Raw genomic sequence first — 26,500 nt, forward strand, 5'->3', positions numbered from 1 at the left:
TTCGGGTAGTTACAAGAGAGGTAAGGTACATCCATGAGCTATCCCTTACTCTAGAAGATTCTATGCCTATAAGCAGTCCCGCTGTCCCAGGTCTGACACTCATCGGATCCCTCTCCATCGAACCTGCCACCCTCAGCTGGTAATGTTTCTCCCACCTTTGAACTTGTAGAGTTACCCCTTGCACAAACTTGAGATTGTAGAGTCAATGCTGAAAAACCTCCTTCTTGTTATGGTTATGAACATGACATTGCTAAGTATGTTTCATACTCTAGTGTCTCTCCTGCATATAGAACATTTATTGCATCATTACAAGTAGTGCCTATTCCGAAGAATTGGAGGTGTGCTAAACAAGATCCAAAGTGGAAAGATGCAATGAAAGAAGAGCTACTTGCCCTTCAAAAGAACAAGACATGGGAACTTGTTCATCTTCCAAAAGGAAAGAAGGCGGTTGGTTGCAAGTGGGTATTCACGGTAAAGCAGACTCCCGAAGGAAAGGTGGATAGGTACAAAGCAAGATTGGTTGCAAAAGGATACAGTCAAACATATGGAATCGACTATGATGAAACGTTTGCACCTGTGGCAAAAATGGGTACAGTGAGGACATTGATATCATGTGCAGCTAACTTTGGTTGGCCACTTCATCAGCTAGACGTGAAGAATGCATTTCTTCATGGTGATTTGCAAGAAGAGGTATATATGGAAATTCCACCGGGGTTTTCAAATGAACAGACTCTTGGAAAGGTGTGCAAACTTAAGAAATCACTCTATGGCCTGAAGCAGTCACCACGTGCATGGTTTGACAGATTCAGACGAGTAGTGTGTGATATGGGGTACTCTCAATGCAATGGAGATCACACGGTTTTCTACAGACATCAGGGCTCTCATATTGCTATCCTAGCAGTTTATGTTGATGATATAGTGATCACTGGAGATGATGTAGAGGAGATCAAGAAACTGAAGGAAAGGCTAGGTAAAGCCTTTGAGGTAAAGGATCTTGGACCACTTCGATACTTTCTTGGGATTGAGATTCCTAGATCATCAAAGGGAATTATTCTATCCCAAAGAAAGTATGTCCTTGATCTGTTGGCGGAGACAGGGATGTATGGGTGTCGCTCATGTGGATCACCTATCGATAGGAATCACTAAACTTGTGCTGAGTCAGGTGACCCTGTGAATCGGGAGAGATATCAGAGGCTAGTTGGTCGGTTGATATATCTTTGCCATACTAGACCTGACATTGCTTATGCAGTGAGTGTGGTGAGCAGGTATATGCATGATCCCAGAACTGGGCATTTGGAGGTGGTTTATCAAATTCTGAGATATCTGAAGGGAACCCCTGGTAAGGGGTTGTGGTTTAGAGCAAACCGTCACCTGAATCTAGAAGGGTATTGTGATGCTGATTGGGCAAGCAGTAGGGATGATCGGAGATCCACATCCGGATATTGTGTGTTTGTAGGTGGTAATCTTGTTTCATGGAGAAGCAAGAAGTAAGCTGTGGTGTCAAGGTCTACTGTGGAGGCCGAACATAGAGCGATGGCCTTGGCTTTGTGTGAGATGATGTGGTTGAAGAGTTCTCAAGGAGCTTCGGGTGTTGAAGAATGAGACTATGTTGCTTCATTGTGACAATGTAGAGGCAATCAATATAGCAAATAATCCAGTTCAGTTTGACCAAATGAAACATGTGGAGATTGATAGGTTCTTCATAAAGGAGAAGATAGACAGTGGTGCTCTAAGGCTGGAGTATGTCAAATCTCGTGACCAACTAGGTGATTGTCTCACAAAAGGTTTAGGTCCTAAGGATAATGAGTTGGCATGTAACAAGATGGGTATGTTGAATATCTTTAGCCCATCTTGAGGGGGAGTGTTCGTGTATTGTTGTAATTAGTAAATGTATAAGGACCATTGTGTAAAGTGGAGGAGATAAAGAGAAGAGAAGGGCTATGGGGAGAAGTAACCCAGCCACAAAATTTCCCCAATTCCAACAGTACACACAGGTCCTTATATAAGTCTAGGTGAGGCAAGGCTACCATAATGTGCCTTCTTCGTGTTCGCAATGCCCGCCACACAAATTATATATGTTTCATGTCTTCTTCAGGTGAGATTATATTCCCTTGGAATTCATCTAAAAGGTTTATCCAGGAGGATTAGAAGGCATCAGGAATTAAAGGCTTCCGTGGGCGCATGATGATTGATGAAACTATTGGGGCAAAGAACTTTTGCCTCAACCACAAAGAGAACACAACAACATTGATGTCTGTGGGGTTCTCTGGTTTTGCAATCATCTCTCCTTCATTTCAACTCTATCCTGGGTGCCTGACGAAACTGTTGGGCAAAGAACTTTTGCCTCAACCAAAGCGAGAATACAACATTGATGTCTATGGGTTTTTGTTTGGTTTTCTGCAGTCTGATCATCTATCCTTCATTTCATCTCTATCTTCTACTCCTTGCTTCATCGTAGTTGAATTCAGAAACAAGTATATAGGAGGAACGAGAGCGATGTCTCGCACAATGACTAGAGCGGTGTCAGGAATTAATCTTGGAAGGAGTTTCATCATGATTCAACATTTTGTAATCATCCATGGGCAATCAAATGTGATCCAAAGATAAGATCCAGTCTGCTCTAGTACATAAGAAAAAATTAAAAAGCATCTGCGTGACCTTTCTTTTGGACTTCTTTTATGGTGCACAATACTACCACTTGGTAGTATGTAGTATAGAAAAGATCCGACCATCGATTAAAAGGGATAAAATTGTCATTAGTACCTTAATATAAATTGAGGATATTTTTTATATTTTTTTTTACAAAATTAGCTCCTATCCTTTCCGTGCCCCTTCTTCTTCCGAGGCCGCCACCCCTCGTGCATCTCCCGTGCGAGCTCGCCTCCTCCTTGGCCGGCGCCCATCTCCTGAGTGAGCTCGCCTCCTCCTTGGCCGCCACCCCGGGACGTGACGTGACTCATGCATCGCCCGTTGCCGCGCGCGCCACCACGCATCCTTAGGGCTGGCCGGCTGCTGTGTGCCCGCCGCCACGGGTTCCCACTCCTATCCATCGACTCCACAACATCACAGAACAGCTGCTCCTCATTGGCGCCGTGAGGCCTTCTCGTCCAAGGCAACACCGGACCATCTATGCTTGGTCAGGTTGGTAGCCATTGATTTCGTCGCTTCCACAGGTTAATAAATCATTGCACACTGCCAAGGTATCCGAATAGATTTTGATGAATTTGGTAGAATCGAATGGTAGCTAAATGGGTAAGCAAAATGAGTTAGATCACCATCTTAATTTTGTTAATTTATCACAAAAAGAAACATTTTCAACTGAGAAGAATTGTCACAATGAACAGTTCATTTCTCATCTGTTTCCTACATGCTACCAGCCTCAGGTTTGAACAAGATTAAACCATTAGCACAAACACTTCTACTTAACCATTGGTGCAAACAGCTTTTGCAAAAAAAATGTTTGACTAGTAGAATTTTCTTTAATTTAACAGATGACCTGCTAAATGGCAGTCAGCGAACACTATGCATTCTATTCCGGGCTGTACAAGTTAAAATGCCTGCATTATATGTCTCAAAATGGTCAGCTGCCACTCACGAGTCACAAAAATATAAAAACTATGTAGGATTAAGTATCTTCATTTAGTTCAGTATGGCTTTAGGTTTCAGATGAAGGTATTCCTTCCAGTTGCCACCATAGCTTGCTTGCTCATGCTGATGACCATCATCGGAGCAAACTTTTTTCGGTCCATCGTAGTTGAGAATGTCTGCATTAGCATTTGCTCGCTTCCAAATCCAAGGTAGCTTCAGATACTTTTCATAGAGGGCAAGAACAATTGCCAACCTAATATGATCCCTGCAAATATATTTTTAACATAAGCAAGACAAACTTAAATTGAAACATATTCTATTACCTGATAGAAACTACTAGGAAAACCTCAAGGATCAAATCACATGATACAAAAACTTGATGCCTAAGGAGTTCAATCTATTTACCTGCACATGGCAGAAAATTCAATGTCCATGGAGTTCAAGGACTAGGTTCTGGAGCTTCTTTATGTGATCGATCACATCAGACAGCATGGACTCCTTGCTCATCTCAAACAAATGGGAGAAACATTGCAATCAAAAAAATTTAACGTCCATTGGCTGAATGTGTGCACTAGGATGAGTGAAAGGAGAAGCATCGCCATGATGGGCCTAGTATATGTACCATGTTGTTGTTTGGCACGACGGCCCTGACCGCGAGGATGTGGCTGTTGAGCCTACCATGGCGCCTCCGCTCGGCCTCCAGGTTCGTGGACTCGAACTCCATTACCGCCGGCTGACTGTCGTCCCTGCCAGCTTCCCCCCTAGTACTCATCCTAACGAACTCGAAACAAGGGATTCAGGATGGGATCCATCAGACGAGTACCTCTCGAGAAGTGGGGAACCCGATCTCACTCCCTCTGCATTGTGGTGGAGAGACAGACAGGCGAGCCCATGGTCACTGGACGCCTGCCACCCCACCTCCCAGAGCCCACAGTCGTCGGCCGCCTGCCATCCTACCTCCTAGGAGATGACCGTAGGATGAGCGACGGGCGGGGGCGATTGGGATGTAAATGGTACGAATATTTCCCGACTGTATTCGAATTCGATCCGATCTGGAAGGGTTTTTATCCGTCCGTATCCGATTCTCAGTATTCAATATCCGTAACTGATCTGTATCCGAATACTCAAAAGTTACATTTTTATGATGTCGACATTCATTGCAATCTTATCTGGCAAAAACTAGCACTATCCGTATTCGACTCCGTATTCGACTCCGTATTCGAACAAAAATATGAAAACAAATCCGATATCAGTAATATCCGTCCGTATCTGATCCATTTACGTTCCTAGGTAGATGCCTCCCGAGCGACGGGAAGGGGACGAGCAGTGGGCGGCGAGCGAAGGATGGGGGCCAGGCAGGGGCGATCACCGGGTAGGGGCCGATCCGCCATCGCCGATGCCTCCGGAGCGGGGAGAGATGGCTGTCTAGGAAATGGCCCGTCCTCGTGACAGGGGCTGCGCGTCGGGCGCGGCACACGCCGCCTCACCGGCGGTGAACGACAGAATCGCCGTTGAGCCTCCTCAAACCCTAGGTGACGGGATAAGGGAATGGATGAGGATCGGAAAAAAATAAATAAAAGGGAGATGATATCACAAATGATTTTATCGTAATACCCTTATACTACCTAGCTATACTACCTTATACCACTATTCAACATTTCAGTAGTATAGAATAAATCTAGACCATACGATATTTATATATGAGTCCTTTTTGAGCAGTAGTATATGGTAGTATTGTGCACCGTAAAAATCCTCTTTTTTTGGGTCATCAGTTGGATCACTTCAGTTTTCTGTTGCGATTTGAATCAATCATTGGGTGATGATGATTGGTAGGTTTGATGGAGCACAAAAATGGATGGAAAGGAAATACCCCAAGAGAACGATAATTGAACCAAAAAAGTGCTTTTTATTTTCTACAATTTCTAGCACTGTTCATGATAAAGAGAGAGAAAAAGAAATGTGTTTTGAGAGAAAAATCACACAAGATTTCCTCTGCGTGGAAAATAAAGAAGATGCGGGCGTGCCAGTGTATATAGAAAATACACAAAAAAAACAAGAGACGGGAACACAAGTTTTATTCATTTTTTTATAAAATACAAATACAGGTTCCCATACATATGTGCGCGCTCCATAGCCTGCCGTTGGGCAAATCTAACTTTTGCGAAAGTGGTCTTCTAGTTCCCGGGGCCTCGGAAAGCTCCCGGTTAATTACCTCCGCAAGACTAGCTTGCCGGAGCACCTCCGATTAAGCTGCTGTAGTCGTCGTCTTCGGTCTTCGCTTCACGTTCTCCATGCATGATGATGGTGGTGGTGTAGAGGTGGGTGTCGGCGTCATCCATGGCCTCGTCGGTGTCCATGAGCCGGTGTAGCGCAGCTGGAGCATCAGTAGCATCCGCCCGTGTCGTTCGGCCTCGTCGGTCTCGAACGGCGTGGTAGTCGTAGTAGTAGGATGTCGATGCGTGGAGAAGACTTGAAGCTGGACCGAGTCGATGTCGCAGCAGCTTGGTCGAAGTAGAAGCTGCTTGACGAAGAGGGTGTCGCCAACCCATGAGCATATGTGGTGGTGGTGGTTGGAGCATCAACGCCACCCGCTCGCCCGTGCCGTCTAGCTCACCGGTGTCGGACGTCGTGTAGACGGAGTTGGTGTAGCGCAACTGGAACATCAGCTTAATCGTCCGCCTCGCCGGTGTGGGCCTGGCGAGGTCGCAGTGGGGTGACGATGCGTGGTTGAGTCAGGTCGTTGAGACGCTAGCTGATCCTCAAAGAGATGGCAAGGCATCTGCACGGAGATGCACTAGCTTGTTGCTTCTTGTGGAGGCGCACGTATGCTTGTGTGGATTGCTAGCTTCTCGTACATGTGCACTTGTGCGTGCTATACATGATCTCGCATGTGAGCGCACGTCCAGGCACCGAGGTGCAGATCCTCCGGCTGCTCCGCGCTGGCGCGGCTCCTCGGGTCGTCGGCGCGTGACGGCATCGTGCGGCAGCTTGCCATCAGCGTCGCCTCTCATCCTGGCATCTTCACGGCAACAGCGTCATCTGGTCGGCGCCGGTTTGAACGGGCAGCATCGGTCATGCCGCCGGCCTCAGCGTCTTCGTGGTGGCGTAGTCATCGGATCGATGCCGGGCTTGAGCGTGAAGCGCCGGTTGTGCCGGTGCGCACTTCGGCGTCTTCGTGGCGGCGTAGTTGTCGGTTGATGCCAGGCTTGAACGTGAAGTGCCGGTCGTGCCGGTGTCACACCTCGGCGTCTCCACAGCAGTGTGGTCGTCGTCGATGGATGCTAGGCTTGAAGGTGAAGTGCCAGCCTCGCCATGCCGCGCCTCGGCGTCCTCACAGCAGCCCCGTCATCGTCATCATCGGCCGCTCGTAGAAGGCCATGTTGGTGTTGTCGTTCTGTGGCTCCTCCTGGGCGAGGATAACATCTGCTTCAGCGCCGCACAACGTTCCGGCCGCCGCTCTTCCAACCCGGCTCCGTGAGCGGACATCCAGCTATCCATGCCTGCAGCCAGATGGACATGAGGATGATGGGCACGAGGGGTGTTGTCGCTCCACCGGCGGCCGAGCCGAGATGGTAGTCGACGACGAGGGGTGCCGCTGCTCTGCCGGCGGCCGAGCCGAGATGGTCGTCGACGACGAGGGGTGCCGCCACTCTGCCGGCGGCCGAGACGAGGTGGGTTCGTTGACGATGCATGGCGGCGAGTTGGACGGAGTCGATGAAACATCATGGCCGCATATCGTGGGCGAAGTGGAGGATCCGTGGAGGCAAGACGTCAACACACATATGCGATTTGCTTCTCTGGTGGGCAGGGCACACTTACGTGCATGCTCCTGCACATGCATGCTCTTATACATGCATGCGCATGTAGCTAGCTAGCTTGCTAGCCATGCGTGTGTCTCTGCGTCTCTAACAATACACACACAGGCTTGTGCGTGCGGCAATGCAGATCATCCCCGCAGCTGCGTGCGACTTCTCGAGCCGTCGGTGTGTTGGCGTCTTGCGACAGCCCTTCGTCATGGAGTCGTCGCCGTCTTGTCCCGGCATCTTCGCGATAGTCGGCGCAGCGGCGGTGTCGCCGCCCTCGACGCCGGCCTGGCGCGTAATGCCGGCGCTTGAACGTCATCATCGGTGCGGTGGCCGGGCTTCAGTAGCTTCGCGGTGTGGTCATTGTTGCCGGTTCGGTAGTCGGACCTCGACGCGCAGTGTGGGCCTCGCCGCCGGCCGCCTCAGTGTCTTCGCGGCGCCGTCGTTGTCAGTCGGCAGCCGGGCTCGATGGTGCTGTGGGGTGACATTGCGGCGCCGTCGTCGTCGGCCGGCAGCCGTGCTTGATGGTGCAGCGCGATGTTGTCGTCGCTGGCCGATGCCTCATCACCAGCTTGGGGCCTCCATCATCAACGTACTCGCGTACAGCACCACGACGACATGGATGGGAGACGGATTGGACGAGCGCCAGTGGACGTGTGTCCGTACCAATCTGTAAAAGAAGACGAGAACGGGCAGTGAATCAACCTGCCGCGCCTCCGAAGACGAACCGGGCGTCATGGCCTTCTCCTCCACTCCTTCGACTTGCTTCTCGACCTCTGCTCGGCGCCGGCGTGGCTGCCGACTCCGGCTCCTTGCCGACAGCGGACGGTGAGCCTGAGGATGGCGAGAGGACAAGGGTCGCCGCCGGCTTGGTGCAGACGACGAGGAAGACGAAGACGATGGCTGGCGAGGTCGTCGCCGGCGTGGTGCAGACTTGCGGGTCCGACCAGGAAGACGAAGGTGCAGGCGGACGTGATCCCCTTGTTGACGATGATGGATGCAGAGGGGATGAGCACGTCTCCGGCAACTCCGAGCGCCGGCTTTCATCTGATAATGGACGGCGAGCTCGACGACGGCAGGCGATCCCTTGACTCCGGCGCGCGGCTTGAACGAAGATGGACGAGCGCGCCTGCCTCCGCTCGTCACAGCGAGCAGGATGTGCGCGGCGTCGTCTGCATCTCCGATGGAGATGGGCTGGGGGCGCTTCTCGCCCCTGGCTCCTTCGGCCGTCCGCTGCTCCCTCTGCCCCCGGAGAAAAGCCCTTGGCGTGGAGATGTGTTGGCTTTTTATAGGCACAGATAGGGCAGGCGTCGAGGCCTTGCCATGCACCCAGAGCCGCCGATTCGATCTGTTAGTTTACACGCGAGCCGCGCGGAAGTTGTTGGAGCTTAGAGGGATATCCGCGAGGAGCAGATAAGCACACACGTGGTCACATCCCTGGATGCACGTTGAACAGCCGGCGGCGCGTATACGTGGGGCTCGTACCCTCTTGTATATACGGCTACTGGCCGCTGATCGGTGGGCCAAGACTACAAGCCACGAGCGAGTACGAGAACATGCATGCACATTTTGTACACGAACAGGACGCCATGCATAAGGGCTGTCATATAGACTAAAGATCAAAGCAGACTGATAATCTTGAGAATTAGCACACGCAAGAGTATGCATGCACTCTTGCCCAATTAGCTTGTCATGTCATGCATGCATGTACGTGAAGGCTTGCATTTGCTAGCCTCTTTTCATTTCCTTGCTTCTTTTCTCTTTTTGCTTAGAGATATAGCACACATGATCCATATCAGATATATAGCTCATATGGTACAAAATCTCGTCAAACAAAATGGTCACAAAATGTCAGGGGTTAAGATTTTGTCGGGTAAGACCGCAAGAGGATGATTTGTAAGGACTGTCGCGTAAGATCTTTTGTTTTGTTGCAGGATTAGTAATACTGACACACTGAAAAAACCGTCTAAACAAAGGTTGATGAGGTCTGCATGAAGGTTTCATCGTCAAAATTTGCTCCTGCTATCATAGTAATACTAGAGGTTCGATTCTTTTCAGTTGTAGGATTCTCGTGGTCTGGGTGAGTGGAAATTAAAATAGCTTCCCTGTAGTTGCACCAAAGGTAACGCAAAACCAAATTGCACTTCTAGCTGCTCCTCTTGATGATCAGGCTGCACCACGCTCGACACCAGGCCGTAGACATAAATGTTGTAGTGTTCTCAAAGTGCTTGATGTCGTTCATGGAAGCCATTAGTTCCTGACACCTTCTAATCCTGCAGAATAGACCATGTAGTAGATGCCAGGTGAATGTTGTCTATGCTGCGGACATTGGAAACAAGAAGACACATCACTGTTGCCTCGCCTCACCCTAACTTATATGGGTCTTCTAAAAAAACTTATATGGGTCTATGGGTTTAAGTTTCAATGGATCGGTTTCGGGCAATATTCCTAAGTACTAGTCATTAATTTACATTCGCACAAACAAAATGAATGACTCTTAGTTTGTTTTCGCTGTCCAAAACATCATGTATTACTTTTAAATGGATGGGCTACTACTAGGCCAACCAACACCAACAAGTTACTGTTAGAATTAATCTAACAAAACTTAGCACTGACTTGATTAACCAGGATCACTAATTCAAAGTAGATCACACCTAATACATTGACTAATGCGGAATGGTAGAGTTCGGTCCTATACCAGCGGTAGTGGCGTCCATGGCGCTGGTGGGAGTAGATGTAGTGGTGACATCGTCGATGGAGTGAATGGTGTCGGGGATGTAGCACAGACGCTCCTTGAGCGTCCTCTCAGGGTAGCGGCAGCCTTCAGGACGCCACCGGCACTGCCTCGGGGGTGGAACTCGCGCTTTTGAGCCTTCCAGTGTTCTGAATGATCGGTGGATGGTGGAATGGATTAGATTGCTAACCCTGGAGTTGACCCCCTCTTATTTATAAGCACTGTAGGCCTAGGGTCGAGTCCAATGGGCTTAGGATTGCCTTCCGATCAAGGCAATCGCGGATCAGTTCTGGAAACCGATCCCTAAACTCACGGGGTGAAAAATCGCCCCCTTTTTCTCACGGTTCTATTGGTGACCGATGCCAACCAAGCAGATCCAACATTCTCCCCCTTGACCGAAGGTCAACAACTTATTCTTAACTTAAACTTAATATTTATTCTGTCACTAATCTTATACTTAACTTAAACTAAAATCCATCCTCTGTAAATCAGCAAGTACCAGACCAATACATCGTCAGTAGCACAACAGCATACTGGGACAACATTACCCATAGCCTTACTGAAAAACTTTGTCAGAATTCTTATTCTTATCTGGGGAAATATTAATGGCCCTGAACCAGGACCTGATCAAAAGTATCAACCAAACCCATACCTAAGACATGTTTCAGAAAGCGGGATGGTGATAAACCTTTTGTGAGCGGATCCACAATATTTGCTGTAGTACTTATATGCTCAATCTTAATTGTGCTGTCCCGGTTTCTATCTTTCATGACACGATATTTTTTTGTGAGCGGATCCGCAATATTTGTTGTAGTACTTATATGCTCAATCTTAATTGTGCGATCCCGGTTTCTATCTTTCACGACACGATATTTGAGGTCAATGTGCTTAGAAGCACCAGACAACTTATCGTTTGCGCAAAAGAATACTGCAGATTGATTATCGCAGTGCATTGTGATAGGTCTCGAGATACTATCCACAACTCTTAATGCCGGAATAAAATTCTTAAGCCACACTGCCTGTCCTGTTGCATCATAACATGTCACAAATTCAGCTTGCATCGTAGATGCAGCCATTACACCTTGCTTACCACTTCTCCATGAAATTGCTCCCCCTGCCAGAGTGAAGCTATATCCAGAAGTGGATTTTCTATCATCTTCATCACCATCAAGATCAGCATCAATGTAACACACAACCTCAAAGTTGTCTGTCCTCTTATATGTGAGCATGTAATCTTTGGTGCCTTGGCAATATCTTAACGTCTTCTTGACACCTACCCAGTGAGCCCATCCTGAATTTGACTGATATCTACTAAAAACTCCGGTTGCAAATGCCAAGTCTGGACGCGTACAGACTTGTGCATACATCAGACTTCCGACAGCTGATGCATAAGGAACATTGTTCATTCTTTCTCTTTCTAAGTCATTCTTAGGGCATTGCGCTTGATTAAACTTATCGCCCTTTTGAATAGGAACAGGTGAAGTGTTGCACTTATCCATGTTATATCTCTTAAGCATTTTCTCAATATAAACTTTATGAGATAACCCTAGTACTCTTTGGGCTCTATCTCGGTGTATCTCAATGCCAAGGACATATGAGGCATCACCAAGATCCTTCATATCAAAGTTGGATGAAAGGAAATTTTTAGTCTCATGCAACATGTTCTTATCGTTGCATGCTAATAGTATGTCATCCACATACAGTACTAGAATTATTAATTTTCCACCCTTAACTTTGACTTAGATACAACTATCCACATCATTCTCCTTAAATCCGAATTTCTTAATGACCTCATCGAATTTAAGGTTCCACTGCCTCGACGCTTGCTTAAGTCCATAAATAGATTTCTTTGATTTGCATCCCATATGTTCTTTACCCTTTATGGCAAAACCTTCTGACTGTGCCATAAAGATTGTTTTATTTAAGTCTCCATTTAAGAATGCAGTCTTAACATCCATCTGATGTAGCTCCATATCAAAATGTGCTACTAATGCCATGACGATTCTAAAAGAATCTTTGGTAGACACAGGAGAAAAGGTCTCATTATAATCAATTCTTTCCTTCTGTGTGAACCCTTTTGCTATGAGCCTAGCTTTGAATCGTTCGAACTTCCCTTTGGAATTACGTTTGGTTTTGTAGACCCACTTACAGCCTACTAGTTTGACTCCATCGGGAATTTCTACTAAATCTCATACTTTATTAGTACTCATAGACCTTAATTCATCTTCCATGGTTTCAATCTATTTAGTGGAATTCTCACTTGACACTGCCTGTCTGAATGTGGCAAGGTCACTTATATTCCCGATATCATATACATCCTCACTTAAGTATGTCTCATAATAATCAGGAATAGCTGATCTCTTTGCCCGTTGTGACCTTCTTACTGGTTCAATCGCAACTGGTCGAGGAATTGCTTGAGGAATTTGATCTTGTGGTGCAGGTTGCACCTGATTCTCAACCTTTTGCTCTATGTTCTCCTGCTGAGCAGCAGTAGATGGCATGACGCCACTTGCCTGAATAGGAGGAATGACTGGTGGTACAAACTGATATACCTCTGTGGGCTCTTGAACTACTAGATCAGGAAGCTCAACCCGCAGTTCTTCGAGACTCACTTCCCTCCTTGGAAAACTCCCACTAACTCCTGAGTCCTCTAGAAACACAGCCTGCCTGGTTTCTACGAACTTAGTGTGATGACCAGGACAGTAGAATCGGTACCCCTTAGATTTTTTTGGGTATCCAATGAAGTGGCAGCTTACCCTCTTAGAATCTAATTTTTTTTTGCAGTGGATCAAATAATTTAACCTCAGCAGGACAGCCCCACACTTTTAAATAATTAAGTGACGGTTTCTTCCCATTCCACAGCTCAAAAGGTGTCTTGGGAACTGACTTAAACGGAACCCGATTAAGTATGTGAGCAGCTATTTTTAATGCTTCCATCCATAGCTCTATAGACAAATTAGAATAACGGAGCATACTCCGTACCATGTCAAGTAGTGTAGGATTATGTCGCTCAGCGACTCTATTTTGCTGTGGTTCGCCTGGCATAGAGTATTGCGCTCTTATACCATTTTCTTTTAAGTACTTAGCGAATGGTCCTTTAATCTGACCATATTGAGCGTGCTTCGCATAATATTCACCTCCCCGGTCTGATCTTACAATTTTAATAGAAGTGTTGTGCTGTTTCTCAACTTCCGCCTTATAAATCTTAAATATTTCTAAAGTGTCTGAACGCTTTTGGATGGGGTAAATGTGTCCATAACGGGAATTATCATCAGTAAATGTTATAAAAGAATCATAACCGTCTACCGATGTTACTGAGAGAGGGTCACAGATGTCTGTGTGAATTATTTCTAATATGCCCGTACTCCTAGTCGCTCCTTTCTTAATAGTCTTAGCATATTTTCCCTTAATGCAGTCGATGCACTGCTCTGAATCTGAAAAGTCTAACTCCTGAAGTATCTCATCTTTAATGAGACGCTCCATTCTCCCCCTCGAAATGTGGCCAAGGCGACAGTGCCACAGTTTCGAAGAAGTCTCATTATCACGCTTACGCTTATGCATCGCATCACAAACATTCATTATAGAATAATTATCATCAAGAGAGAGCAAATAAAGATCGCCTTGCAAATGACCAAGACCAACACTAATATTATGAAATTTAATGTTGCAAACCGAGTTGCCAAACTCACACACATGTCCAGATTTATCTAAACACGAAATGGAAATAATATTTCTCTTTAAACTAGGAACATAAAGGACATCATCTAAATTAAGCTCGAAGCCACCTGGCAACTCTAAGGAGAAGCTTCCAACGCCTTCGACTTCAACCATGTTCCCATCAGCCACTCTTAGGCTTCGCTCCCCCCTTCTTATAGTTCAGATCGAACGGAATACCTGTAATGAATTAGAAATGTGCACAGTGGCACCTGAGTCAATTAACCAAGTATTAGAGGATAAATGTGCTAAGAATAACTCATCAATGAAAGAAACAACATCAAACTTAATATTACCTTGTTGTTTCAGCCATTCCTTAAAGCCTGGGCAGCCCTTCTGAAGATGCTTGGGTGAAGCACATAATGAACACAGCATCTTTCCACCTTGGGACTGCTTGCCTTTGAACTTGTTGTTGTTCCTTGGACCAAAGTTCAGGTTCCCTTTCTTCTTAAACTTCTTCTAGCCTTGCTTGCTGCTACCTGACTCATGCTGATTCTTAGGAGGATTGTCACTGATGCTCATGTGATGAACCATGTTCACCACATCCTTCATCTTCTTAGTCTTAAGCTTTTCTTCTTCTTCAACACAGTAACTGATCAGCTCACTGATAGACCAAATAGCCTTGTTGGTGTTGTAGTTGATCTTGAAAGCACTGTACTGTGAGGGCAGCGAGGTCATGATGAAGTGAACAAGGAAGCCATCTGAGATCTCCATCTGCATCTCCTTAAGCTTGTTGGCCATGTCACACATGTTGAGAATGTGCTGCCTGATGCCAGTCTTCCCATCATACTGAGAGGCCACTAACTTCATGATGAGAGTGCTTGCATAAGTCTTGGATGAGCTCTTAAAGTTCTCCTCAATCTTTGACAGAAAGGCATTAGAACTCAGATCTGCTCCCTGCACATTCTTGGTGGGGATGGCGCCCTTAATGCCAGCACTGATGGTCTGAGACATGACCATAAGCGCAATGCGGTCTGATCTTGCCCACTTCTCCAGAGCAGTTGAAGTCTGTCCTGCAGCAACAGCAGGCTTATCCTCCCTTAATGCCAAATCAAGATCATTCCAAGCCAAGCATGTCATGACCTTGCCCTTCCAGTTAGGAAAATTCGCTCCATTGAGCGGCTCAATTTTGTCCAGGTAGGAGGCCACAGCATTGACATTTGTCACTGAAAATCAAAAGAAAAACTTATCTTAATAATCATATACAATGAAATGCAAATAAAAGCATGATAATAGTCCTACGGTGGTCTGATTAACATCATGCAATTAAAATTTTAATTTGCATCACCGGTGGGGAAAACAAACGAAATTTTATCTTAATACTCATGACTAAACAACGGTGGTCAGAAATAATCACAAGTTTACTCTAAATAAATTTCTCGATGGTTCCATTTATTTAGAGGCATCTCAAAGTGGTGGAATAAACTTATAAATATTAAATAAACACCAACTACTTAAATTTACTCATCGAGCTTAACTAAAAATAAAGTAGGAATTAAACTGAGCTTAATACTGAAAATGCATTGAAAAGTGAAAATAAAATAAAACTCAAAATTTGGCCAAAAACTCAAATTGACCCAGCACGGCCCGCTAGCGCGCGCCCTACTCTTAATGTGCGGCGGCCCATGTGCGTGCGCGCGCGCGGCCCAGTAGCTAAATGGCGCGGCCCATCTCAATGTGCATGGCTCGGGTGCACGCGCGCGGCTCAGCTCGGGTGCACGCGCGCGGCTCAGCGCGGGCTCGGCTTAGCGGCACGTGGCTCGGCTCAGGGGCGGCTCGGCTAGGCGGCTGAAGGCGGAGGCGGCGGCTTAAGGCGGCCCATTAAGCATTTGGTCCGGCAGCGGACGAGCAGGCCGGCCTTTCGGCCCGCTCGGCGCGCGCCCCACCCCCCTCCTGAGATCGATCTGAGCCGTCGGCTCTGATCTGACGGCTGAAAGCGTGTTTGGGGGACCTTAAATAGCCGAAAAAATTGGTACAGGGGAAAACCCTAACTCATTCCCCTCCCCTCCCATCCCCTCCCCCGCGCGCTCTGTGCTGAAGGCGGCCGCTGGCGGCGCCGCCGTCCGCCGTGTGACGCGCCGAGGCTCTCCCTGCGTGCGCGCTCTGCGGGAACTGATGGCCGGAGCTCCGCGGGCTCTCTCTGCGGCACCGCGTGTGTCTCGCGCGCGGGTCGCCGAGGGGCTCCGCCGGGGCTCCATGGCCGGCGGCGAGGCGAGCTAATGTGCCGCGTGAGGGCTCAAGCTTAAGGCCGCGAGCTGATGGTGCGGGGCGACGTGACTGATGTGCCGGCGGCGGCGCGAGCATGGCCAGGGAGCCGGCACTGCCGCGGCGAGGCGGTCGGTGAGTGGGCTACGGCTCCCGGAGGCTCGCCGGCGACCACACACGGTGGTAGCTGATGCCACGCGCGGCCACCGACCGTGAGGTAAGCCCCACCTTTCTTAATCTGAGCTTAAACTGATCTAGGGTTAGGGTTTGGGGAATTCGGTGGGGATTTGCTTTTGGTTCTGAGTTCTCCCCTCCTTCTAATCTCACTGATTACTGATCTTATGCATAAATTTGATCCAAAACCTAGATGGATTAGGTCACAGACTAGAAGAAAACCCTAATTTCTTGAATTAAAACATGAAAAACACCTAGAAACCGTATTTGATCTTATGTTCTAGGCATGTTAACATTACTCACTAACTAGAAAAACATATGCATGAACTGAAAACTTAACTGAGTAGTGCTAAAACATGAAAAGAACATCCACAGATAGATCTACACCATGAAACTGAACCTAAAACTTAGGGTTTTATCTAGGGGATCTATACTGGATTAGTAGAGGCGACTGATACCAATTGTTAGAATTAATCTAACAAAACTTAGCACTGACTTGATTAACCAGGATCACTAATCCAAAGTAGATCACACCTAGTACATTAACTAATGCGGAATGGTAGAGTTCGGTCCTATACCAGCGGTAGTGGCGTTCATGGCGCTGGTGGGAGTAGATGCAGTGGTGACATCGTCGATGGAGTGAACGGCGTCGGGGATGTAGCACAGACGCTCCTTGAGCATCCTCTCGGGGTAGCGGCGGCCTTCAGGACGTCACCGGCACTGCCCCGGGGGTGGAACTCGTGCTTCTGAGCCTTCCAGTGCTCTGAATGATCGGTGGATGGTGGAATGGATTAGATTGCTAACCCTGGGGTTGACCCCCTCTTATTTATAAGCACTGTAGGCCCAGGGCCGAGTCCAATGGGCTTAGAATTGCCTCCCGATCAAGACAATCACGGATCAGTTCTGGGAACCGATCCCTAAACTCACGGGGTGAAAAATCACCCCCTTTTTCTCACGATTCTGTTGGTGACCGAAGTCAACCAAGCCAACAGTTACAAGATCTGGATTAACCCCCAGAGGGTTCCTACGTACCAATAAATTGGTTCAAGTGGTGGCACTGGACCAGATTCAGGTGTGCTTCTTACATCAATTTCAGCCTTCAGGTTGATGATAAATACTGTGAAATTATGATATCGTCCTAGTACGAGTCGTCATGACTTGACGATTAGACAGAGTCTGGTCCGTCCGGCAACCATATATAGTGACTATTGGTATCGCATGATGGTGATTCGATCTAGACACCAAAAACAACTGTTACCACTGATATGTGTGGATTCATTTTCTTCCGGAAGATGCGGCAGCTTCCTTCCCAGTGCCTCATACTACTCCTAGTAGAACAGTAATTCTTCTGATGCACAGCTACAAACAGGCCATCATATGATGAACTAGCCCATAAAGGCATGACACAGTTGGAACCTCCCCTGCCTAACTAGCAGAACCTTATGACAGTAAACTGTCATAATAGTAATTCCCAATCTTACTATTACTAATTGGAGGTTCTTTTAAAGTCTCCATATGAAGCCACCTAGGATCCTAGGTGGACACTCTAAAAAAATAGAGAAATCCTATAAATTCTCACAAAAATCAGAAATATCTAGCCATCAATCTAACAACTCTAATTATAATAGCCATTGGATATGTTATCTTTCCTTATAAATTACCCACCTCTGCTATTATAAAAAATAAACTAAAGTAACCCTTTAAACATGTATTTAAATTACCCACCTATGACATTATAAAAAATCTAAAGTAACCCCCTAATCTTTGTGTAAATTACCCATTTATGCCATTATAATACAAATAGCCCCCTAAATTTGCATATAAATAATTCAATTATATCATTATTAGAAGTTAAATTACTCCTAAATCTGAACTCAAATTATATAATTATAGTAAAATATTAAAATATCAATATAAAAATCTAAATTACAATTTCTATCATTACTAATATTATTGTTTATACAAAATTCTTCTCATGATGTGTCACCATGTACTTATGTATGATGGAAGAGATAAGACTACCAATTCACAAACAAATAATTCAACTAAATATATATATCGAATACATGTGGAAGTGGGATGCAAAATGAAATCTATTGTGATGAAAAAGACCGTGAGATACGTAATTATAATTATTGACATTATTCTTATATTAATTTTAATTAGCCCATGCGGGAGCATGGGTTGATAGGCTAGTACTCCTAAACCAAGATAGCAGTGGTACAGAACACTACTACAGCACTACCAATTGGCAGGACACCGAATGTGAGACTGATAGTTGGAAAAAGGGGCAACCAGGTCAATGGATTTATAGGCTGAAGTGATAAAAAGTTTTTAATGTCTACAATTTGGTTTTGATACTGCAGATGTAAATGCTGTTATAAGACATGGTCAGCAGAGAAAATATTTCTCCAAAGGTCCCTATTGTATAAATGCACACATCAAAGATGTTTAGTTTAATAAATAATGTTTAGTTACAAAAAATGCTATTTATGAGAACTAAACAATACACTAGTTTCAATTCTGATATTCCCAACCACATGGATAAGCTCGCATTAACCCGTCAAATTGGATCCAATTCAGGATTTTTCTTGGGAAGAAATTGCATCCGCACCACAATCACAAATAACATATCTCTAACTAATTTGCATTACAATCTTAGCGCATCTTAACAACAATGCATGGTGGACCGAATACCAATTAGAGGATTAGGTTGAAGGGTACAAAAGTAATTTCATTCTCTTGTTGCCAAATCTGGATCGCCACATGTTAACAACATGTTAACGAAACTAGTTAGATTCTATTGCGGGATTAGTAACACTAACACCCTAAAAAAGTTCTCTAGGAAAAAGGTTGATGAGGTCTAGAGCTGCACGAAGGTTTCATCTCCAAGGATTGCTCTTTGTAATCATGTAAACTAGAGCCCAAGCGTTCTAGATATATAGTAGATACTAGAGGTTCGATTCTTTTCCAGCTGTAGGATTCTCATCACCAACGAAGATCTGGGTGGAAAATAGCTTCGGCCAGTTGCAGCAACCAACGAAGATAACGAAAAGAAAAATTAAACTTATGACTATTGCTGCTCTTGACGATCAGGCTACGCCATGCCAGACAACAGGCCGTAGACATAAAAGTTGTAGCATTCTCATCATGCTTGTTCTTATGTTCTTGAAAGCCTTGAGTTCCTGACACCTTCTAATCCTGCGGAATAAACCATGTAGATGCCAGGGGAATGTTATCTATGCTGGAGGAGGCATTGTGGCGGGCATTGCAAACAAGAAAACACATCACTGTTGCCTTGTGTCGCCCTAACTTATGTGGGTCTGTGGGTTTAGGTTTCAACGGATCGTTTTCGAGCCATATATATTCCTATGTACTAGCTCTAGTCATTAATTTACATGATGTTTTGGACAAACAAAATGAATGACCTTTAGTTTGTTTTCATGTCCAAAACGTTGTGTATTACTAATAATAAATGGAGGGAGTTCTAGGGCAACCAACACCAACATGATACAAGGTCTGATTAACCCAGAGAGGTTCCTAGCATTAAATAGGTTCTGTGGTGGAACTGGAGTCTGGAGCGGATTCAGTTGTGCTTCTTACATCAGCTTCAGCCTTAGGTTGATGATAAATAATGTGAAATTATGATAAAGCTGAAACAACGTGATCATCAGCAGATGCCTGCTCATCGACATAACGTGCCTTTTGCACAAATGCTTCTTAACAGGCATATGAGCAGGCACCACATGCAACAGCTGAATTCAGTAGCGTCTGAAAATGCCAGGTCAATTTCGTGGCGTCTGATCCGGTAGTTAATTGCGGGCCAATATTGGCAGGCATACAAGTTGCTAGGGCCCGTGAGAATTCACAAGCTTAGACGACAATTCAGTTTTTTATTGTTTCATTAGGGGTGCCAATTGATAACCATTAGGTGCCCCTCCAACCCTCTCTAGTTCAAAATTTTATACTAATTCTCCAAAACTATATCTCAATTTGGAAAACTAGTACAAACTTTTAAAATAAAGATGGTTGGAGGTGCACCTAAAGGTCACCCATTTGCACCTAAGTGTACCTGCTGCGCCTGACGACGATTAGACGCAAGTCTCATCCGGCAAAGTCTCGTCCGGCAACCATATACTCACTCTGTCCTGAAATGTAAGGCATTTTGGTTTGTCATAAGTCAAACTGTTCCGAGTTTGACCAAGTTTATAGATAAAAGTAATAACATTTTGAATGTCAAATGAAAATAATTAGATCCATTATGAAATATACTTTCTTAATTTACTTATTTGATGTGTTAGATGTCACTATTCTTCTCTATAAATTTGGTCAAACTTAGACTAGTTTGACTTAGAACAAAGCAAAATGACTAATATTTCAGGACAGAGGGAGTATGTGGATTATTGGCATGGCATCATGGTGATTCAATCTAGACATAAAACTAACTGTTACCACCGACGTGTGGATTCCATGGCTGTTGTTGCTGCTTCTCCATCCTGGTTGGAGGGATATGTTCAAGAATACAACAAAATTGTTACTTGAAGATTCCTGATGCCTTCTAAACCTATAGAATGAAGTACTTCACCGAATACCATATGAGGGTCGATCTTCTCAATTTTCACGGCACGAATTGGAAAAGTACAGGTCCGGAAAGGTTAATCTCTGTACACACAAGGAGTTTATGAAGACTGAAGAAAAGACTTGGTCACAGCATTGTAGTTTTCTGATATGCTTGGAGAAGGGAATATGTATCAACGCAATTTCTGCCTTTTCATAGTGACATTTCCTGAGGTACAAGTTTAAATGGTCACACAACAACATCAGACTCACATGCATACGAGGCTGTGCACGAGCACACAGATTGATATGCGTGGATGAAAAGTGTATAAATATCAACAGTACAACATCACAGTCCATACTGGTTGGTGGGATATCGGTCAAAGTACAACATTGTTAGTTGAAAATTCATGATGCCTTCTAAACCTATAGAATGAAGTACTTCACGAATACCATCTGAGGGCCGATCTCCATTTTCACGACACGAATTGGACAAATACAGGTCCGGGAAGGTTCAGCTCTGTGCACACAAGGAGTTTATGAAGACTGAAGAAAAGACTTGGTCACAGCTTTGTAGTTTTCTGATATGCTTGGACAAGGGAATATATATCAACGCAATTTCTGCCTTTTCATAGTGACATTTTCTGAGGTACAAGTTTAAATGCTCACACAACATCACACTCACATATATACGAGGCTGTGCACGAACACAACACATATTGATATGCGCGGATAAAAAGTGTATAAATAAGTAAATATCAACAGATCATACTCATCACGTCCTCATCACACACCCACACGGTTATTGAACACACATGTCAAATAAGATTGGAAAGAATGTTGGCACACACGCTTGGACAAGTAAGCACTAGATCTTTGGAATATGAAGTGTAGGCTTGTTTATCAATGGTTATACATAGGTTTGGTGATGGACATTGAGCCTAATACCTTCTTCACACTCCAACTTAGTCCTTAGTTATTCTTAGCTTAAAAATATAAGTTTGGTCTTTTTAGCCCGACACTTAATATTTCTAGACAAAATGTTTAGGCTGCTTTCCACCCATAGTCATACGTCTCACATAGGGAAAAAATCAAGTGGTGTTCGGTCTGAAGAACGAGTCTTCATATATTGGTTGGAAGATACTAGGCGGTACCTTCCTATACTACTCTTGTTGATTATTACTGGACGTTGATCTAATATATGAATTAAAAAAATTAATTTTGAAAGGCAAAAGTATTTTTGCAATCTAAATAGATAAAAAAATAAGAAAACTAATATCGGTACCGGCCACACCTATTTTGGACCGGTCCCACACATTTAGTATCTTTTTAATGTACCTCCTATATCTCAACCATTGATTTTTACTGCGATTATCTTCTCACTTGTAACATTTTCCATTTTTTGTGGAATCGAATTGCTTGATCCACCACCACCTCATCCCTATAAAGGCAATGATTAATATAAGTACGAGGGATTATTAATTCGAACAAAGTTTGTGGGATGATGGACTTGTGATGGACTGATGGTTTTTCAACCCAAACACTTGATAAAACTTTAAAAGTAAGCTCAAACTGATCGAAGCCAAATGTGTCCGCCTATGTGATGCACACCATCGATTTGAGAATTCCAAACTTCTCAGATGTAATATAACCAGGCCAGATTTCATTGCAGATTGTTATTGGCTCACACTGCAGTGATTCATAGAGGGCCATAAAGGGTCCGAGATTCATATGGCAGCTTATTAGTTCTCAGTGCCTCCTATATACTCCTAAACCTAATAAATAGTATTTTCTCTAATTATTGCGCCAGTCATCACGTACGGTGCATGGAACCAGGAAGACAACACACATCATAGGAGTCTTGCGTGCCTGCTGACTTGAAGGAGTACACATGTGTCCCTCCTGCATGATGTTTACACGTTTCTGGTGCAGAGCAGCGTGGTGCCTGCTTGTATATGTGCCGTCGCGTCAGTTCGTCTACAACTAACAAGAACAAAGCATGCCAAGTTTTAATTTGTAAGAACAAAAGAGGAATGTATTTCGACGTTTTCTTGGTTAAGGTTCAGCGTGATCTGAGAAAATTTGATTAATTTGTGACCCCTGTTGCCTATAAGCCATCATATCTCTGGAGAATTCAAAAGGTCATATGTAATTCTGGCTAGATTTAAATTCAACTTGTTATTGCCTCACCGTGAAACACAGAGTTCACTTACATCCCAAGTACAGGCTAGACGTGGTCTGCTCCGGCTGACGTTGTAGATAAAACATATCAATATCATAGATGCCCTGTAAAAATGAAGAGCAGAGATATTCACGCTGATGTGTGGTTTCCTTTTGTTCCACTCATGTCACAAGATGTAGCAGCTTAATTTATGGTGTGTTTGGATAGGTTCTTAAGGCCTGGCCAAGCACAACGCAGCTTCGTTTTGTTTGGTTATCCGTAAAGCGCTTCAGTCAAAGCCTAAATAATGCAAAAAAAAGATCTCTAGATAGGAACTACCGTATTACTTACTGTATTCTATTAGCTAAGTTCAGCCTCGAGGACCACGACCCCTACCACCGTGCGCCCGAGAGCCTTGACCGCCTGCCATCGTCACGGCGGGGTACGAAGGTGAGATCGTCAAATTGGGAATCACAGGCTGGACTAACCTCCGAATAGGTTTCCTGCGATTGTCAAAAGCTGGGCTCTTCTGTGGGCTGGGCCCCTTCAATTGGCCCGGAGAGTCAGGTTTGGAATTTGAAAATTGAACCAGCGTAGAAAGTGGACAACTAATCTCAGCCTGTACTACATGTCATCTACTTTTATAGTTGTACTCCTAGGGCAGACAACTAATCTCAGCCTGTACTAGCTAGGACACGTATTGAACCCGCAACCAAACATGGACCAGCAGGCACTCATATATAGTCCTATCAGCCATATGGAAAATACCTCTGCACATCAACACCTCATACCAAGAATGACATGTTATGTAGGGACGAAAATAGTCGGGAACACTCGGGAAAACTCCCTAACCGTTCCTGTTCCTTAATTTTTTTTACCGGGAACGGAAGCGGGAACGGGAAAGGCGGACGGGAAAACAAATGCGATAATACGGAATATCGGAAATGGAACATATCGGTCGGGAACGATTATGATCGGGAACACCGACACATGTAACCAATCAAAACATTTAGCTCGACACATAAATAACTAGAATACATCATTCATATGCAAAAATACACAGAATGGCAGAATCAGGTAATAAGATAATTTGATAAATTAACATGCATGCAACAATCAAATCTTCAAACAGCTCGGTCACGAGCCACCCACACGACACGTCCACACGCAACATCTCCAATAGCAACAGACCAACAGTCCAGGAGTCCAACAGATCAGAGACACAATTCAAAGGTCCAAATTAAATAAATGCATCCACATTGGTCGGAAGTAACACGAGCCGTTGTGACCCCTGGCGCCTATGTGGTTGCACGCCTGCACCCGCCGCTCCCCTGGTTGCCGGCCGGCGCGCACCCTGTGCTACCTGCCTGGGCACGGCTGCGCGGCATGGGGCTGCCTGCTCCCTGCATGTGCCTGCTCAGTGCTGGGGGCCGGGCGCGTGAGGGACCAGAGAGGGATCCAAATCCAAGGTCGCGACGGCCGACGAGGAGGCAACACTGTGACGGTGTGAGAGCTAGAGGTCAAAGGCGGCTGGGGCTGGCGAGTGGCGAGATGGAGCGGGAGGGGGCTAGCGAGTGGCGGCTGGGGAATTCTGATGGTCAGGGTGAGGAACTGAACTGGAGAGGGGATTGGGTATTAGGGTCCGTTTGGATGTAGATATTGGGAGAGGTGGAATTGAATTGGGTTCAATACCAAAGTAGTCATGGTATTGAAATGGCCACAATTCGAATGTTATTGTATGGATGACCATTGAATTGGCTTTTAGAATCCTAGCAAGTAGCTAAAATCAATTTCCTGTTTTGATGCAAAATCATGGAATTGACTGGAGGAGGCCGGTAGCAGTCACCACCAGGGTTAACCATTTCGTTTTCGTTGTAAATCCCGGTGTTTAGCGGAAACAAAATTTCGTTCCGAAATTTCGGTAAATTTCGGCGAATTTCGGTGAATTTTGGCCGAATTTTTTTGAATGTTGAATTTTCAAACGAATTTTTGCGAAAAATACCGAAATTTTTTTTCCCGGTAACTAGCGAAAACGAAATTTTTCGCCGAAATTTCAAATCCTGGTCACCACGGCGGCACATAGTAGGAGGAACGAGCTCGACCCCGGCCATGGCGGGCGGATCTCAGCAGCCGCGACCATGGGGGAGCTCGACCAACCATGGGAAAGAAGGAGGGCCTCGACCAGCCATGGGGAAGATGGTGGAGGTCGACCGGCCATGGGGGAGAAGGGGGAGATCAACCGGCCATGGCAGATCTCGCCAGCCGGTAGGCGATGGTGAAGAAGGGGGCACCGATGGGGGAGGTCGACCGGCCATGGGGAAGAAGGGCCGCCCATGGGGGAGCTCGGCTGCTAGGGAAGAAGGGACGCCGAGAGCTCGCGCCGCCGCTCGCCATCCTCGCGGTCGGTGCACCACCGCTCGCCTTGCTGGAGCAGGAGAAGACGAGGGGAAGGAGCTCTGTGGTGAGGGGGCTGGTGCGTGAGGGGAGAAGGTCTCCGGCGAGGGGAGGGGGAGGGGCTACTGCGTGGGGGAGGTTTCAGGCGAGGTGCGCAGCCGCTGCCACACGAGGCGAGCGTCAGATTCTGTTTTTGTTTCGCATGGGGAAGGAGGAGGTTTGTTTCTAGTGAATACGGAGGAGGAGGCCTCGGTATCGTGGGCTAGGTCGAGCAAGCAGATGGAAAGTCGCACGGTATTGGAGCTCGTTTCCGCCTGCGAATGTCAAGATCATCCAAACAACAGAATTGAGGGTATTCGAGGCCAATGCCAATTCTTGGGTCTCAATACCAACATCCAAACGGGCCATTAGGGTTCGGGTGGGGGAGCTGGCGGTGGATTGGCTTGGTGGGCCGAGGTGAGGGAAGGAAGTATGGGCTAAAATGAAGGTTGTGGCCCATGAAAATGGGAACAACCGCGGGATTTTTCCCGGCTGAAAATGGGAACCGTGAAAATGATCGGGAAAACACCCCAACTGTTTCGGTTCCTATTCCGGCCCGTTTTCCTGTTTTTTCCCCATTTCCTGTTTTTTCCGAGAAAATGGTTTACGGTCGGATTAAACGGTAAACGGAGCCGGTCAGGACGGGATTTTCCCGTCCTGTTTTCAACTCTAATTGTATGTCGATACCTAGTCTGAATCTACAGGAAAATGTAGCTCAGACTGATGCTAAGGATCGAGACCTACCATTCCACAACAGTAGGCAGGCAACTCAGATGCTAACCGGCTGAGTAGGGTGCCTTCACTTTTGAGTTTGACATGGTTTACTTCGACTGGCTTCAGTAGAAATCTATTCCCAACAGGGCCAATTGCCTCGAGGCTGACTCAGATCACCGGAGCTGAATGATCGCAGGTGATTGACGGGGAATGATCAAGATGAACGGTCAGGGATCGTTGAGTGGCACAATGTCTGGACTTTGGACATAACAAGAAGCTACATATCAAGGTCTGTAGCAGTCTTGATGTCAGCAACTGAGATTCTTCAGTTTGTTAAAGCTGCAGATTGCTAAATGTCTCCATTGCATATCGGATTCTCTTAACTATTCTAGTGTAGCATCAACTGATAGAAGCTTC

The 26,500-nt window shown here is 45.8% G+C and overlaps 1 protein-coding gene across 1 annotated transcript; it reads right to left on the minus strand.

Moving 5' to 3' along the window:
- Nucleotides 1-14,298: 14,298 nt before the first annotated feature.
- Nucleotides 14,299-16,899, minus strand: LOC120662358. Its single transcript, XM_039941522.1, has 2 exons — nucleotides 16,797-16,899; nucleotides 14,299-15,005 (listed from the first exon to the last, which is right to left on the minus strand). The coding sequence occupies exons 1-2, from the start codon at nucleotides 16,897-16,899 to the stop codon at nucleotides 14,299-14,301; spliced, it is 810 nt and encodes a 269-aa protein (XP_039797456.1).
- Between the last annotated feature and the right edge of the window lie 9,601 nt (nucleotides 16,900-26,500).

Source organism: Panicum virgatum, chromosome 2N, assembly GCF_016808335.1.
Source record: "Panicum virgatum strain AP13 chromosome 2N, P.virgatum_v5, whole genome shotgun sequence".
Classification (NCBI taxonomy): domain Eukaryota; kingdom Viridiplantae; phylum Streptophyta; class Magnoliopsida; order Poales; family Poaceae; genus Panicum; species Panicum virgatum.